The 16,053-nt window shown below is 43.3% G+C and overlaps 2 protein-coding genes across 9 annotated transcripts in view; one reads left to right on the forward strand and one right to left on the reverse strand.

The window, feature by feature from the left end:
- Nucleotides 1-7,749, forward strand: part of smarcd3b (SWI/SNF related BAF chromatin remodeling complex subunit D3b) — a 43,241-nt gene extending 35,492 nt beyond the window's left edge. For all 8 annotated transcript variants that reach the window (XM_084340491.1, XM_084340488.1, XM_084340493.1 and 5 more), the window contains 6 exons: nt 204-365; nt 1,226-1,323; nt 1,522-1,657; nt 3,221-3,343; nt 3,822-3,923; nt 4,840-7,749. In XM_084340491.1, the coding sequence (XP_084196617.1) occupies nt 204-365; nt 1,226-1,323; nt 1,522-1,657; nt 3,221-3,343; nt 3,822-3,923; nt 4,840-4,893 (675 nt within the window). In that variant the 3' untranslated portion in view covers nt 4,894-7,749. The remainder of the gene's footprint in view (nt 1-203; nt 366-1,225; nt 1,324-1,521; nt 1,658-3,220; nt 3,344-3,821; nt 3,924-4,839) is intronic.
- Nucleotides 7,750-10,593: 2,844 nt separating this feature from the next.
- On the reverse strand, nt 10,594-16,011 carry chpf2 (chondroitin polymerizing factor 2). The gene is made up of 4 exons (XM_084341298.1): nt 14,427-16,011; nt 13,226-13,790; nt 12,924-13,106; nt 10,594-12,478 (listed from the first exon to the last, which is right to left on the reverse strand). Exons 1-4 carry the CDS (start codon nt 14,696-14,698, stop codon nt 11,204-11,206), a joined length of 2,295 nt encoding a protein of 764 aa, XP_084197424.1. The 5' UTR covers nt 14,699-16,011; the 3' UTR covers nt 10,594-11,203.
- Between the last annotated feature and the right edge of the window lie 42 nt (nt 16,012-16,053).

Genomic DNA, 16,053 nt, shown 5'->3' on the forward strand with positions numbered 1-16,053 from the left:
TGTTGTAGTGACGACCTGCAGGCCTCGCATCTCCGATAACCAGCAGACACATTAGAGAGCCCATTTAGGACTCCATTTTTAAACCTGACATCCAGGCCGAGGGGAAATACGATAAGGCTGTCAGATGTGATGTAGCTGATGTAAAAGCTCTGAGGTGGGCGGTTGTAAGGAAGTGTTGTAATGCGATTACATCGTCTCCACAGCCTCCCCAGTTCAAGCTGGACCCTCGCCTGGCTCGCCTGCTTGGCATTCACACTCAGACCCGCTCCTGCATCATCCAGGCCCTCTGGCAGTACATCAAGACCAACAAGCTGCAGGACTCCCATGACAAGGAGTACATCAACTGTGACAAGTACTTCCAACAGGTATGGGACTGACCGTGTGCTATAAATCACACTGTTGTAGCATGAATATTAAAATCAGTGTGGCTGAAAATATGCAGTGATGGAAGAAGTACTCAGATCTGTGACTTTAAAGGTCTGTGGAGGTTTTGATCACCTCTAATGCTCAGAGGCAACATTTTACATTTTATATATTATTATATTTTAGCCACCTTTGATCAGTTGAGTGGAGGAAGAGTATGAAGTAACACAACATGGAAATACCAGAGTTAAGTAGAAGTATCTTAAATCTGTGTGTAAGTACAGTACATGAGTAAAAGTACTCTACTCTCCACCGCTGAAAATATAATATCACTGCAATACCCTGAGTAATACAGAACCCTGAAACCCTGAAATACAGACCTCTGTGATCTCCAAATTAAACTGTAAACATACGATACACACTCCACATACTAGAAAACGTGTTGTCAAGGTTAGACACATGCTTGAATTTGAATACAGCCCTTGAAAAATGCTTAAGAATTAAATGAATCCGGTCAAAGTTAATATGAACAGCTGGAAAACATCAAGAAAGTGACAATACACACTGGTTGCTGTGCATATAAAGGAATTTTCACAGTTGCCTTTATAGTAACAGTTTAAATGTGACCATGAAAGCTTTGAAAGTCTTGAAAATGTTGGTTAAGGAGCCTTGAAGGTGCTTGAGAAGTGTTTTACTCTTAAAAAGCAGTGACTGTATCCACACGCAGTATCCTACAAATCCAATTTGCTCTCCAAGGCGACACTTAAAGGAAAACTGTACAGAAAAGTCCACAAAGACCCCGTGTGTCTGCACCCTGAAGCAGTGACTTCCTCACACATGGTCCATATTTATTCCTCTGCAGATCTTTGACTGCCCTCGGCTGAAGTTCTCCGAGATCCCTCAGCGTCTCACCAACCTCCTCTTACCCCCCGACCCCATCGTCATCAACCACGTCATCAGGTGCGTTCTCTTTCTCAAGATTCATCGCCTCATTGAGATTAAATTGGAGTTAGACGTACGAAGAAGAAGTATGGCCTCAGAAGTTAGAAATGTGTCTTCAAAATTATTCAAAATTGTTTTCTTTTATCAAAAGCTCCGTCTCTTAAGTTCGGTCACGATATTCTCTCTTCTTCATAAATGATCGTTTGCTCCTGTCAGCGTGGATCCAAACGACCAGAAGAAGACGGCCTGCTACGACATCGACGTGGAGGTGGAAGACCCCCTGAAGAGCCAGATGAGCAGCTTCCTCCTCTCCACCGCCAACCAGCAGGAGATCGCCTCGCTCGACAACAAGGTGAGGGCACCGACATCACAGAACACAAGCCGTGGATTGATTCTGCTTCGGCTTTGATGCTGTAAATCACGCCGAGGTGACGAGTAAGCTGCCTCGTGGGGACGTATATTTTTAACAGGAGCGTTTGCTCGCAGTGGATTTCACGCCCTGTTGTTTTGAATGCGGGAGCGGTTATTAATGTGTGACCGAGATTTATGTTTAACAGACACATTTTAACTTTTAAGCTGACATTTTTGTCAAGAGCAGGTTGTTGTGTGTGAGAAGGAAGCTTTTATGAAATGTGTTTACTCCAGCACTGTTTCTGCTTTGTGGCAGGATGATGTTTTACCAGTTTATTGCCATTTTTACTTTATATATATCTGTTACTGTTATTGTTACTGAGACTAATGACAGAATACTAAGGGGTAAGGCAAAAAATCATTCATTGGGACGAGAAGGCATTGCACAGTCAGGCCCAGATTAGATTAGAGTCAACAAATCATCTTTCCTTCAGTTGCTCCTCTTAATGTTAACATCTGTTTTTTGCATTTAACCTCTCATACACTGTGTATTTTTTCAATATTTCGTATATTTTACTAATATTTAATACTCTTTATTGTCTCAGTTTGGGTCCAGTGTGTGATCCTGCCCCGGGGGACCCGCTGGTTTTTCTATAGTATTGTACATTTTTGGAGCAATCTCCGGGATTATTAAGTTCTGTGTTATCTTCTCTGTAAACTCATCATTTCTTGGTGAAATGCGTATTTGTAGATGTGAAGGGTGTAAACAATTTAAGAGAGTAGGAACCTTTGGAGTTGCTCAGTGTGTTTCCAGGGACATAAGAGTCCATGCACGGAGTGGCCACGGGTGCTTTCCTGATTTCTTTTTTCTTTCAAAGCAACATTATGTAGAAATTGGTATTTCGTGTGATTTGGCGCCCCCCACAGTTTCTGACTGCAACACCACCGTCATAAATACAAATCCCAGGTCTGTAACAGCTTGTCAGACGTAATGTAGGTGCTGACTACATGCTTGCTCATAACAATGTTATGTGTTGAAAACGTGTATCTTGAAGTAAACATGTGTAAGGCTGTGATCCTGCCCTCTCACTGAAGTTACACAGTGCAGAAACAAGTGACAGAGACACCAATCACCCTGTTACAAGACACTGTACCATCAACACGATCTTGAAGCTGATATTTTAACAGATAGTTACATAATGTTGCTTTAAATACTTTATTAACGACAACGACAAACACATACACAACACAAAGACGTACACAAACAAACAACATCAACAATTCATGTCCCAGGGTAGCGACAAGGCTCGTCATTCGAAAGTCAAAATCAGAGCGCCAACTTCAGTCAGAAATGTTTCAATGTCCTTAGAGCTTTACACGTCTCTGAATATTTAATGGAGTCCGTATATTCACGGAGTTAATTCTTAAGGAGAGGTAAGTAAAAATAAAAATTATCTATAAGTATTTCCCTTCATTATCTCTCTTACAAACAAACACCAGTTACAGTTAAATTAATAAAAGAAACATTTTTCATCTACAGCCTTTGTTTCTGCTTCTCTTTCAGATCCACGAGACCATCGAGTCCATCAACCAGCTGAAGATCCAGAGGGACTTCATGCTCAGTTTCTCCAGGGATCCCAAGGGCTACATCCAGGACTGGCTCAAATCCCAGAGCCGAGACCTTAAGGTTCGATACTGCTTTTTATATTCAAGCACGGTCGCTTCCTCTCGCAACTTAAAGTCACATTGAAGCGACTCGCTGCCTCCGTTTGAGATATGATCTGCAAATGAAATGCAGGAGGATCATTCCTGAGTGTAAACCAGTGAAACTATTTTTGAAACCATTTATTTACACCTCAGATCAGAGCATGAGCTCACCAATAAAGACACACAGAGTCTGGCTCTTCATCACGTTAACAATACAGAGCTAAAGGCCCAAAGCTTGACTTTGAATTATGAAAATAATTAAAATCCTCCTCAGACAAATGATTAACTGGTTTGAAATACTGCCTCCTGCAAATTAAATGCAGTATTTGTCTATTAAAAAAACAGAAATCTGCCATTAATTAAAACAGTATTCCTACTCCACATTTGTGAAATGTAATATTAACGATGGTTATTATTTAATCCTGTCATTAACGATTGTGCCTTCTTGTCGGCTGCAGCTGATGACAGACGTGGTGGGGAACCCTGAGGAGGAGAGGAGGGCGGCGTTTTACCACGAGCCCTGGTCCCAGGAGGCCGTCAGCCGCTATTTCTACTGCAAGGTGAGGAAACAACCCTCTTGTAACTATTTCACAATGGACGAAAAACCCGATAAGATTTTGTCTTCAGTGGGAAAGGGTACAATCTGCATTCAAATGATTCATTCCCTGGTCAAATGACTCTGCAGTCGAGCTCTGATAGGCTGATTGAAGGATGATATCTGGGTGGACACGCAAATTCTCGCCCCTTTTTGCATGTTGAAGTTAAGGCCGCTGGCTATTAATATTTTCCCATCCATCTCTATTCAAGCAGCGCTGGAACATCGTTCAGTTTGTGCTGAGTTTGAAACAGAGGCCGAGGTGAAAGATATGCGAAAGTAAGCACGGTTAGCGGCTTCCATGCTTATTAGCCATCCGATCGATAATGCACACGTGGAACTCTCAACAGAGAAGCGAGACGTCTCAGCTTCGGAAAAAACGATGCGTCTCATTAGTGTCCACGTAGCGTTTATTCTGGGGCAGAAAATTGCTGATGGTGTGCTCGGGAGCGCTGGGATGAAGCATTTGTGTGCTGAGAGAAAAAAAGCTGCACATGCGTCTCGGGTCTGTGCGATGGACACTGCCCCCCTGCAGTTTGCTATCTGTTTGTGTTTTATTTGACATCGGGACATCAGAGCAAGGAGGATGTGGGTGCATGACCCGATCATACAGTGAATATTATCACCTAGACCGGGAGAGAGAAAAAGAGCGAGCCTTTCTGAGAAGTTGAGAGATTTTCAACTTGAAGCGCTTGGAGCGGTGACATTGGCCTTGATCCTTCTTTCGACTGCTCCTCGTTTTCCGGCGCATTCAAGAACGTGGCATGCCAGACAAAAAAAGGCAGACTCATCTTCTGGCAATGGGAAAGGAGCAGACCGCATTTTAAAAAGCTGCACACACACACTAATACGAGTCTTCTCTCTTTTCTTTTCCTCTTCAGATCCAGCAGAGGAGACAGGAGCTGGAACAGGCCTTAGCTGTACGCAACACCTAAACCAAGACCCTCCTGAATCTGTGCATCTGATTTCGGAGCTGTGTGTGTGTGTCTGGTGTGTGTGTGTGGCCATCACTGTAGTCTGGTGAAACCTTCCACCTCTAAAAATGTCGGTGACAAAAAAAAAAAAAGCCTTTGTCTTTTTTTTCCGCAGATGTTTTGAAATTAGAGGAGGTTTTCCCCACGTATGTATGGAGGTCCGATCTCGATGCACACACACACACACTGCGTATTTGTCCCGTTGCTGTGCAGGACTGCGAGGACATCGTCATTAAACCGCATGTATTCTCCCCCAGAAGGTCGAGCACTCAGACCACAGGCATCCTCGGACTCACTGCCTCATAAACAGAACTTCCTCTTCCATCCGCGACTCTCTGCTCTGTAAATACGTCGAGAGAAAACTCTGAACCCAACATGCACACACACACACACACACACACGCTGCTGTGTTTGTGAGCGACAGAAATGTATCATGATGTAATGCGGTGTCACAGTCGAGCCTCGCAGCGCTCTGGATGAGTCTTTATTTTATGTTTTTGTGTGTGTGTGTGTGTGTGTGTTTTCATTTGTTCTCATTAGGAGAGTGTTTTCAAAAGATTAATTACACCAGCAAAGTCAAGATTACAGTGGGAGGCGTTGGGTTCCTCTAGGAATCAATGCTACTTCATTCATTTTCAGGTTTTCTGAGTGAATCAATCAGAAAACATCCAGTGTGTCTCATACAGTAATTCCTACAACAGTATTAGTGAACTTAAGTATACCATAGCGGAGATACAATAGTGTTTTACTGAAGGAGAAACAAGTATCGATCCTCATAATAATAATAATAATAATAATAATAATAGCTTTTTTCCTCCCTTAATCATATAACAAATATGCCTCCACATGTCTAGACTTGTTTTGTCAAAGTCGCTCACTGCCTCTTCCTTGTGTAGTGTGTTTTTTTAAAGCCTGTTAAAGGATAAGTTCACCCAAAAATGAAAAATTCAGTCATTATCTCGTCGTCGTCAAGTGAGTAGATGGAAAGTCGGGGAAGTTTCGTAGCCCGCAAAACATTTCTGGAGCTTCAAAGCAAAATAGCGTCTGCAGCGTTCTCCTAAACAACAGAAATAGATGGGGACTAGTTTTAAAATATAATTTAATTTTAAAACAAGTCCCCATCTACTTCGGTTGATCAGGAGAATGCTGCAACATTGTTTTGCCGTGAAGCTCGAGGGTGAGTAGATAACGACTGAATTTTTCTTTTTGGGTGAACTGCTCTTTTAATGTCCTGAAGGTGTTACCAAAGGTTGCAACGAGAAGAAGAGAACATGATCACTGAAATAGAAACGGGCACCAAAAAAAATAAAATAAAAAAAATCCTCACCTGGGTTTAACAGAAACTGCAAAAAAACGTCCTAAAAGATCTGAACAGTTTGGGTTTTAAAGAGAATTTACTCCCAGATGTTTGTAGCCAATTAAACCTTAACAAAGTTAAAACCGTTATTGCATTGAACGCTTAAACCCAGGTCTGGAGAAATGTGTCCTTTTCTACACTTTTTATGTTACATGAAGAAGAAAAATGATTTTCTTTTCTAGAGATGTGAATGTAAATATGTTTTCATCCCTTAAAGAGGGCCAGCTGTACAGTATACGACAGACTATCTGTGTGTGTTTCTTTTTTGGGGGGGGATGTGGGGAGGGAGGGGAGTTACATGGTGCAGTATGGGAGCTTTATGAGTTTTAAATTAGTAGAGCAGGAATGTTAGTGTTCCTCTGTGTACTATCTTGGGTCGGGGCGGTTTATTTTAGGTCCATCCCTTAACTATCGTGGGAGCTAGAAGCTGCAACAAAGAGAGACCTCCCTCGCTTTCAGTCTCAGTAGCTGTAACACATGATATAATCAGCACCCATCTCCTTTTACACCTGTTTTTTTTTTGTTTTTTTTAATGACTTGTATGTATATGTTGTAATGTCAGATGGAGGATTTTTTTCTCTCTCTCTCTCAGCAGTCAGTTTCTAGCTGGAACCTTTTTCTGGGTTTCTTTGCACTGTGCTGTAATTGTTTGTCGGGACTCTCTTCGTCACTGGTGAGACCCTCTTCTATTATCCCAGCATACACGAAAAAGTGATCGGACGATTTCACGATGACCTATGCATGCTCCATGGACGTTAATTAAAACATCTTGATCTGATGAGACTGTGTGTGTAAATATAAAACGCTGGCATAACAGTCTGTGTGACGAGCAAAAAGACTTGTTGAAATGCCTTCTGGAAACTTTTTTGCCAAAAATGATATGCCCTACCAGCAACTAACTGTAGGTGTGATTTTTTTCTGAACTGTGTTTTTGTTACTAAGTTATATTAACTGCACTTGTTAGAGGAGAAACAGTAGTCATTGGTAGTATCTTTAGTCCTGTGTCCGACCTGGAGTGATTTGTCTTTGTATGGCCGGGGCATTCACATTGTTGTCATACAGTCACTGATTCACTAGCACCCTCTTGTGGAGGAAACTAGAAGCTGCAACTCCTGGGTGACCTCAGCTTTCGAAGCACCGCAGTTAATGAGAATATCTGACAAAATGTTAACAGACTACTGTGTCTCCTGTTACTAAGAGCCCTGACATCCTGTTGACATGTTCGTCCCGCTCCCTGCATGTGTTTGACAAGGGTGGGATCTGCTCTTTCTCTCTGTTTACACTGTTGTCAGAGCGTCACCAACAGGGAGATGATAGTATACATAACACTGTATATCTGTAAAGAGCAAAACTCGTTTGGTGATTCTACAAAAAAAAAAGAAAAAAGGGAAAACAGCTGTGACATTGCGAGACAGCCTGGATGTAAATAAAGAAGCGCTTGCCAAAGTTTGTAAATGCCATGATATCTGAAGTGTCTTTTTTTCACATTTTATACCTCAAAACTTGAGTTAAACCACAGATTTCATTGTGCTTTGCTGCAAAGATTTACATATTTGTGTAAAATTGAGCTCTCTGAAAGCTACGTAATGTCTGTTTTACAGGGAAATACTTAAATATGCATCAAACACACGTGACAACATAAAAATACTCTGTTACAAGTCCCAAATTCTACGTAAAACTACACACTACAAGTATTATAAGCAAACGTACTTAAAAGTACTCATTACTTAAAGATTGTCACTTGTCACTAATGCATGATGTGTCACATTATTTGTTGTTGAGTTGAGTTGTAGCTACAGTAGTTTAGCCCAGTGGTTTCCCCCCTTCACAAGACAAATCTGAGGGGTCGTGAGATCGAGGGAAAGATGGTAGCATCTTTCTTATACACGTTCTTCTACACATATTAACTTTTTGGACCTTTCTCTAAATTTTTAGAGTTACATCCTTTTGCTCAGAACAGTTATTTAAGGTCTTAAAGCAGCTGGTGATGGCGTCAGATTAACAATATTTCTCTCTGACTCCATAAATATAACTGTATTTGCTGCTGCAGTGTTAAACAAATGTATATTTGATGAGTAATTCACTCAGGACCTTGTATTACTGCTACATTCAAGCTTTCCTTTCCATGTGCTGAGTTTTACCTCTGGCACAAAGGTGTGTTTCTCCCTAGTCATCATATCTGTGTTTCAGGGTTTGAACTACAATTTTGCAGCATCTTAACTCTCACTTGATTATATAGTATATGGTGAATTACTGCTACATAAACAGAACAATCGCAGAATTAATGGAGACGTCTGTCCATTGATCTGTTTACACACATTCTGTCAAGACATTTCTTGTCATCTTTGTCCAAGTTACAGCACCTTTAATGCAAAAGAGGATCGTGGAGCTGCATGTTATTCAATATTGGGGTTTTACTGCACTTTGTCCATTTTAATTAAAGACATAAAATATGTGTTAAAACCTTTGCCTCCAGGCTGTCTTACTAACTAATATACGTATACTGTAATTCATGAGCAGTTGATCTTTGAGAGGATGTGCCTTTCTTATTTTGTAGTGAACACTGCTGAATACACAAAGGTATGAAGGTAGCACACACACAAATCTTAAGGACAGAGTTGACAAAACTTAACTTCACCAATTTTTTATGGCCACGTCAAACAACATGCTAACATTTTGGCCTAGCGCTGAAGCTATCAGAGCATGCAGGAACATGGAGGTTGTGTAGTTTATATGCAGGAAGTGGTTGTGTAAAGGAAGTGGTTGGCAGTTAATTTCCTCATGTCCTACATAGATCTTTTCATAACGACGCAACAATGAGTAACCTGTGGTTTCTGGTACCAGGGCGTTGGTGGCAGATCCTTTGAGGTCTGTAGGCTATGAGGTGGGGCCTCCATTGATTGGACTTGTTGAGGGAGATCCCATGGAGGCTTGACTGTATTGGGAGCTGGGAAATCTGGAGGCAAGGTCAACACCTTGAGCTCTTTGTCACGACATTGTAATGAGCTGATCATAGTTAATCACTTCACTTGTCAGTGGTTTTAATGTTCTGGCTAATCGGTGTAAGTGTTGCTCTGTTTAATTCTACACTGCATGAGTTGATTTGTTATGAAGACATCAGATGAGCATTCAGTTTTTTCCAGGTCTGCGGACAGCTGTACTTTTACCGCTGCCATCAAAACAACACATCCCTGACCAGTCTGCAACAACAGTCACAAGGAGACTAACCTACCTGCACTCTGTGATTATGACTAAACGGCAAAACATGTTGTGGCCTTAGTAAGTGGTTATTATTCTGAAACATTTACGGGACAAAATTACTGAAAGGCGCCCTTTGATTTCCAAAACTTAGCTGTCTTCAACCACAGCAGCACTTCACGTCATAAATGACATCAAATAAAGTTTCATTTCTTCTTTAAGTAAGAACCTAGAGTCCAATTAATGTAATAATTGTGCAGCCCTGCTAATTACCGCTCACAGAAAGAACGCTCTCATACTCTGCATCGGTCGGGTGTTGATTTTGTGCTCACTCTCATTGCTGGGTCCTGCATGAGCTAGATGTTTCTCAGAGGTAGCAGACAGACATTTTATTGTTCGCTGACCTCACCACAAGGAAGCAGGTGGAGGCCTTTCCAGAGCGCATTACAGCAGTGCTGTAGCGCTGACTGCACCTCAGAAAGAGCCCCTTTCACTCTGCTGCTCCACTATTCTCCCGAGCCGGTGGAGAAGTTTTGTGGGTTGGGGGAGGTCAGTGGGCCTCAGCGTGCACGTCTCGCCCCTTCAGAGAGGAGGAGGAGGGAGAGGAGGCCCGTGTGAAGTAGGCCCATTCAGCTCGTTCAACCATCTTGCTGTGAAGGTTAACCACCCACGCCACAGCGGACCTTGGCTAGGTAGACACGACCCTCCCTCTGGGCACTGGGTTCACTTCTCTCCCCAAAGACACACTCATACTAAATACTCGCCAAAACCCAGGGAGGCCCGGGTCGGGGTGGAGAATTACTGACTTAATATGAGGAGACGAGGCGGGGCAGGCTGCTTCGGAACAAACTGTTCACTGCCTCCAGGCGCTGCAGTAAAGCTTTCGGGCAAACCGGAGAGACTACAAGCTGTAATATTCTCAGTGTGAACAGGCCATCATTACTGATTTTTCTGCCATGATTGCCTTTTCTTCAGAGAGCAAATACCTCAGGTGTAACTGTTCAAGCATGCTGCATACAGATCCCATAAACAGTTGTCTTTGTGTCTAATGACACTGAAACAAGCATTTCTACACACCCTGAATAGTAAGAATGAGGAAACAACTCTGAGCAGAAATATCACTCTTTAATACCTCTTAAAAAAGGAACATATATTAAAGAAAAGGCAGCCAACGGCTTCGGATTGTTTCCAGTATTACTTTAAACATCTCCATTAAAGAAGACTTATGGCTCAAGTTTTTTCCTCAAATAATTATTAACAATGAAGGCCTTTGTTCAAGACACAACCTGCTATATTTCTCTAAAAGAGTATAAATATTCTTGCTGGACTCCTTTGAGAATACATCAATGGCAGAGTACAAGTAGTCCACATTCAGTGAAATGTGTAAAGACACCTCCTCGACTCATAATTCGTCGAGACATGACAGATTCAAAGTTATAGACTCATAAGTCCAAGGTCCTCATAAGCACAGAACACAGAGGTTTTCAGTTGGAGGACACAAGTAGGAAATTGCATCAGCAAACATTTGCTGAGTCAAAGTGTCCGTGAGCAACACTGTGCTGTCTTTATATGATTCTGAGCATTGTGTGCCAAGCACGTTGGCAAGAATTTCAGTGTGTGGATAAACAAGTATCATTTTACAATTCACATTTTCAGTGTGAGTATCCTTTAGTCCATTTGGTATGTTTGAGGTCCACTCTGAAGAACTCCAGGCGTCTAGGTGCTGTTGGCCTGCTCTTGTTCAAAAAGAGCCATGGCGAGATGTGAGCGCGACCCCAGACCCTCCAGGTTGCTGAGGACACAGCGGTGGTAGATGTCCTCGCTGAATCGTGGGTTGCATGCTCGCCGCACATATTTCTGGATCAGCGCCGGCTCTACAGCTCTGAAGACGTGCAGCCCCGAGTAACGCACAAATATGTCGTATACGTCCATGCTCTCCAGCAGCTCCTCGTTGTCCAAGATGTCGGCAGCCATCTTGGTCCGAGCAGTCATGTAGTCTGCATTGTAAAAGCAAGCCTCGTCAAAGACGTGGCGGTCGAAGTGGCCATCTCGCAGCGACTCCGAAGCGAAAGAGGAGGATGCGGCTGAGGGCTGTTGGTCGCGGTACACGACAGCAGGACTGTACTCTTGGAAGTGGATGGGGAAGAAGACCTGCCAGTTGCTGATGGCGTTCATTCTGCAGCGGTTCAGGAAGTCAGCATTGACTTCTGTCCACACACCGGCCAGGAAAAACAACGTGTCCACTGGGTGCTTCTTAGAGATGATGTCCATCAGCTTAACCTGCGAGGGCACCTCCGTCTTCACACTGATCCAGGGGATCTTAACGTCTCCGTAGCGCTTCTCCACCTCCCCTATCATGGCCTTAATGCCAGCAAACACATCAGTCTGGCTGACTCGCTGAGCGTCAAACGGATCATAAATGAACAGGAACGTGAGTAATACATTGTCATGGGTGTCCAAAGTGTTCATCACGTACATGTCGAGGAAGTTACCAACATAGTCCTGATCCTGGGCAGTGACAGGCAGGATGACCTGCACGCGCGTTGCCTCCGTCACATAGGGCATGGGGATAATCTCAACTGCACTTAGAGGTCGTAGCAAGTTTACCCGTTTGGCAATGACTTGACTGTGGTCTTTCTGGGTATAAGCTTCCAGTGCAAGATCCAGAATATACTCCATACCTCGGGTGGGATCAAAGCGCCGGTATCCGTTAAGAAGACGACGCTTGCGGAAGCGTAGCTGGGGCTGGTAGTGTTCATTCAGACGTTCCACTGCGATCTCCAGAATTGCATTTACATCGGCGCGGTCGGTCCCTCTCATCTCACACTTGGGTGAGCTGTCGATGCACGAGTATATATGCTCTTCAGTAAAGTACTCCCAGTTTATAACCTCAAAACGGGTTCTTGGCTTGAAGGGAGCATTGATTCCGATCGGCCACGTGACTCCGTCCTTACCCTCTGGTGTCCGGTCACTCAGGTTGTTGATCTGCATCTGATGAGCACACATAAAAATCCATCATGTAAAGGAGCAAACTGTCTAAACTGTGTGCACATCTCCCTTTGCTACACTATGAGATTTCTCTGTGGTTTATTTCAAGTCAGATCAAAACAGCGCTAATGAGCTATCATTAGCAGCTACTTTAATTACATAATGAGACTCCTTAAGTAGATCAAATTCACAAGATGTTGACACTGGAATGTAACACTCATGCCCCAGCAAAACACCCAGTCTCTTGTCTTGGCTTTCTGACATATATTTACATATTGTATCAGTCAGGAATTTCTGCCTTGGCTCTCAAAAGGTGGGTGTGGTGGAAAGGAGGACAAACTCTACGCTCTCACACAGAACTCTACCATCCCCGAAGCAGCCCACTGACACAGTCCCATCAGATATGAGTAACACAAACAACCTTTAATCAGTGTCAAGTATTACAAACCTGCAGCTGTTGAATCTGTAGGTACGTCCATTCCAGCTCAATCTGGCTGAAGCGTTTGTGCAGGCGGTACATGAGATTTGGCTCTGATATAGGGTGGACTGTGAAGGCGTTTTTAAACTGTATGCTGTCTTCACGCTCTGGATCTGCATTTTTGCCGAGCTCAAAGTAACGATATGTCATTTCCTGTAAGGCAGACAACCATTGCGAAAGAGATGTTAGTGTGCATATTCTGCCAATAAAACTGTCTTAAATTGATAAAAAAAATACCTTTCTGTTTGATAATTTCCATGCACACTTCTTACCTGGTGCACCTCCACACAGCTGAGCCCCAGGTAGTCAATAATACAGCGGCCCAGCCACTCATCAGGTCTCACACTAAGGATGTCATTACGGCAAGTGTCGAGGTGGGGCTGCAGACGGGCCAGCAGACTGCGGGACAGCAGGTAGCCATAACCCCCGTGACAGTAGCGTGCCTTCTCCTCTCCACCAATGAACTCCTCCGCCCTGCCCATATACAGGTCCTGACCCGCGCTGAGGTGGCCTACAAGCTCTGACAGACGATCTGCCTGCATGTAAGTGTCATCCTGGGCTAAAAAGAACCAGTCATAGTCTGAGCCGTAGTGCTGATGGAGGTGACGCACTGTCTCGTACATAAGCCACACTGGACGGTCATCACCGTGGGCTACCACAGTCATGCCATGAGGCACCTTAGGGCTGCGCAGGCCTGTGAAGAAAAAGGTGCGGTGGAAGTGGTGGGCAACTGTTCGATTCACCGCCACGGCGAGCGTGTTGAGGGTGGCCCGAGAGGTCAGCACACCCACCAGCAGGCGCTCTCTGATGCCCAGTTCAGTGTGGATATACCGTGTTCTGTGGAGATGGACGGATTAAGATTAACAGAAAGAACAAAAACAATAGAGGACATCAAAACACAAACAGAATAAAGGCAATATATTCTCCTAACTGTCAACGTGTTGGCATCACAAGAAATACAGACTTCAATGGCCTCAAACACATTTACATAAAGCTCTGAACCTATTTTAAGACAAACATAAAAAAACCTGAAAGATCTGATGAAATATCCTGTATTTGTGAAGTGTTTCCAGCCAATAATCAGCTTTAGGATTTGACATGAGACATAAAAGGAGGAAATATGCGAGTCAACAGGTCTGATCTCCACGTCTGAGCTACTGTATACTGTTTATCCTTCGGCTCTCAGTACATTTACCTTATTGCAGGGGAGATTTAAATGTAAGCCTATTAAATAGAGAATTAAGTAATGTAAATCCAGACACAAATTGTCTTCAGTTACTTAAGACTAATCAAGATAAAAAGTCTTGTAATATAGTTCTTCCTTTAAAAATCTGTCTTAAAATGTGTTAAATCTCCGTCTATATCATCGACGCAGACTTTTCACATTGTTATTTATACAATATCTACCTTATATAATGTGGAGAGCATAGCATTACTGTGGTGTTTTGACAAAGACAGGACTTCCACACTCACCTGAGGACTTTCTTGTGTGGCTTGTTGGGATCCTTGTGATAGGGCACAATACGTGGCTGGAAGTCATCATCTCCAGCTCCATCCCTTGGGTCTCTCTGGGCATCTCCTCTGCCCAGGAAAAGCCTCCCACTCGCCAGCTCATCTCCACAGGAGTCATCGGTGTCCCCTTGTGTCCAGGACACCATCAAAAGGCTCAGACTACATCCCAGTGACAGCCCGAGGATAAGGGGTAAAGCAGGCCTGAACAGGGCCAAAAGTGAGGAAAGACGCATATCTGGCAGTTATGAGCTACAGCTGATGAAGCTGGAAAAAATTTTCCAATGTGCCAACTCTCCTGCCCGAGCTTAACACAGGGAGCTACGTTGAGGAAAGTTAGTTTGATGACACAGGCAGAAAATTGCCTTGCATGTCACATGGTGTCTCCTTCCTCAGTCCCATCTTGCTGAGGTAGTCGTTATAAAGTTTCTAATCAAGCAAAGATTATATCTGAACATTACCTAGCTAGTAGAGCGACACGTTACATTTTTCTCAAATGTAAGAAATGCAGTTTTAGCTTTAACGTCATACCTGAAGATGCCCAAATTATTGTAAAGAAACTGAGTTTTGTCCTTTTAAGAAAACAATTATTGCAAATAGCTTAATATCATCAAGGTTTATTGCTGTTTAACTGCTGTCTGACACACCAAGCTGGTTATGCTAGTCAATGTCATAACGACTGCGTGACGTTACTCCGTGTATTCATAGCCGTTTGAGCTAACGTTTACGTTAATTAGCCTAACTAATTTTGGCTAGCGATAACGCTAATAGCCGTCTCTAAACTCAGCTAACTAACGTAGCAATACGCTAAATGTCAACCTGGTAAAGTTTGAGCCTGAGTTGACGTTGAACGAGCTGGTCACCGATTAAAAAACTCAAAGCAGGAGGACACGAAAGTTTTGATATCTGAAATTAAAACCTCAACCGCAACGTTATGTGCCGGAGGAACAAACATCAAAGAGCAAGCTAGCATGCTAACATCGCGTCCGTTGTTTTAGTGCAGATATGTCGCTCCTCCGTCCGTCTCCACGAACGCTGACTTGAAGGTATATATCCCGTTTTCCATCGTCGATACAGGTGGTAGAAGCCCATCAGGTACAGTCGTGCATACGTCGTCCATTTTTTTACAGTTTCTTGACTTCCTCAAAAATTGAGTGCCACACACACACACTCACACCGAAATAGCGTCCCTCTCACGTCGTTTTTGCCCTCATCATGAGCGTATCCTGCTGCAGCATCACCTCTGACTGACTCAAGGGACCTGTGTTTCCGATAAGGACTGCTTGACACAGAATAGTCCAGACCACAGGAAGAAAATATCCTAATTTAAAGCTGTTTTCACATACGGATCCTTGTGGTGATGCTGAAAAAAGATGCATTTAAAATCCTTATCAGTGTGGTTACAGCACCTTAGTAAGATGATCGTCTATCCGTCACACCAGCCTTTTCCTTTCAATGTCAGGTTCATTAACCTCACGTTAAGTCCGTGTACCAGTTAGTCCTGGCCATTGATCGCATTATTTTAACGATCTTTCCATTAAAACTGTTACTAATTTAGCAGCAAATGGACATTTTACTGCAGTCCCACCAG

This window comes from Pagrus pagrus, assembly GCF_965226575.1.
Source record: "Pagrus pagrus genome assembly, chromosome: 20".
In the NCBI taxonomy this organism is placed as follows: Eukaryota; Metazoa; Chordata; class Actinopteri; order Spariformes; family Sparidae; genus Pagrus; species Pagrus pagrus.

Excerpts from the sequence above, each read along its gene's own strand:
- chpf2 (XM_084341298.1), bottom strand. The coding sequence starts at position 14,698 with ATGCGTCTTTCCTCACTTTTGGCCCTGTTCAGGCCTGCTTTACCCCTT. Across the intron at positions 13,107-13,225 it reads GCTGTGTGGAGGTGCACCAG|GAAATGACATATCGTTACTT; the intron begins GTAAGAAGTGTG and ends TCTGCCTTACAG. Across the intron at positions 12,479-12,923 it reads TACAGATTCAACAGCTGCAG|ATGCAGATCAACAACCTGAG; the intron begins GTTTGTAATACT and ends TGTGCTCATCAG.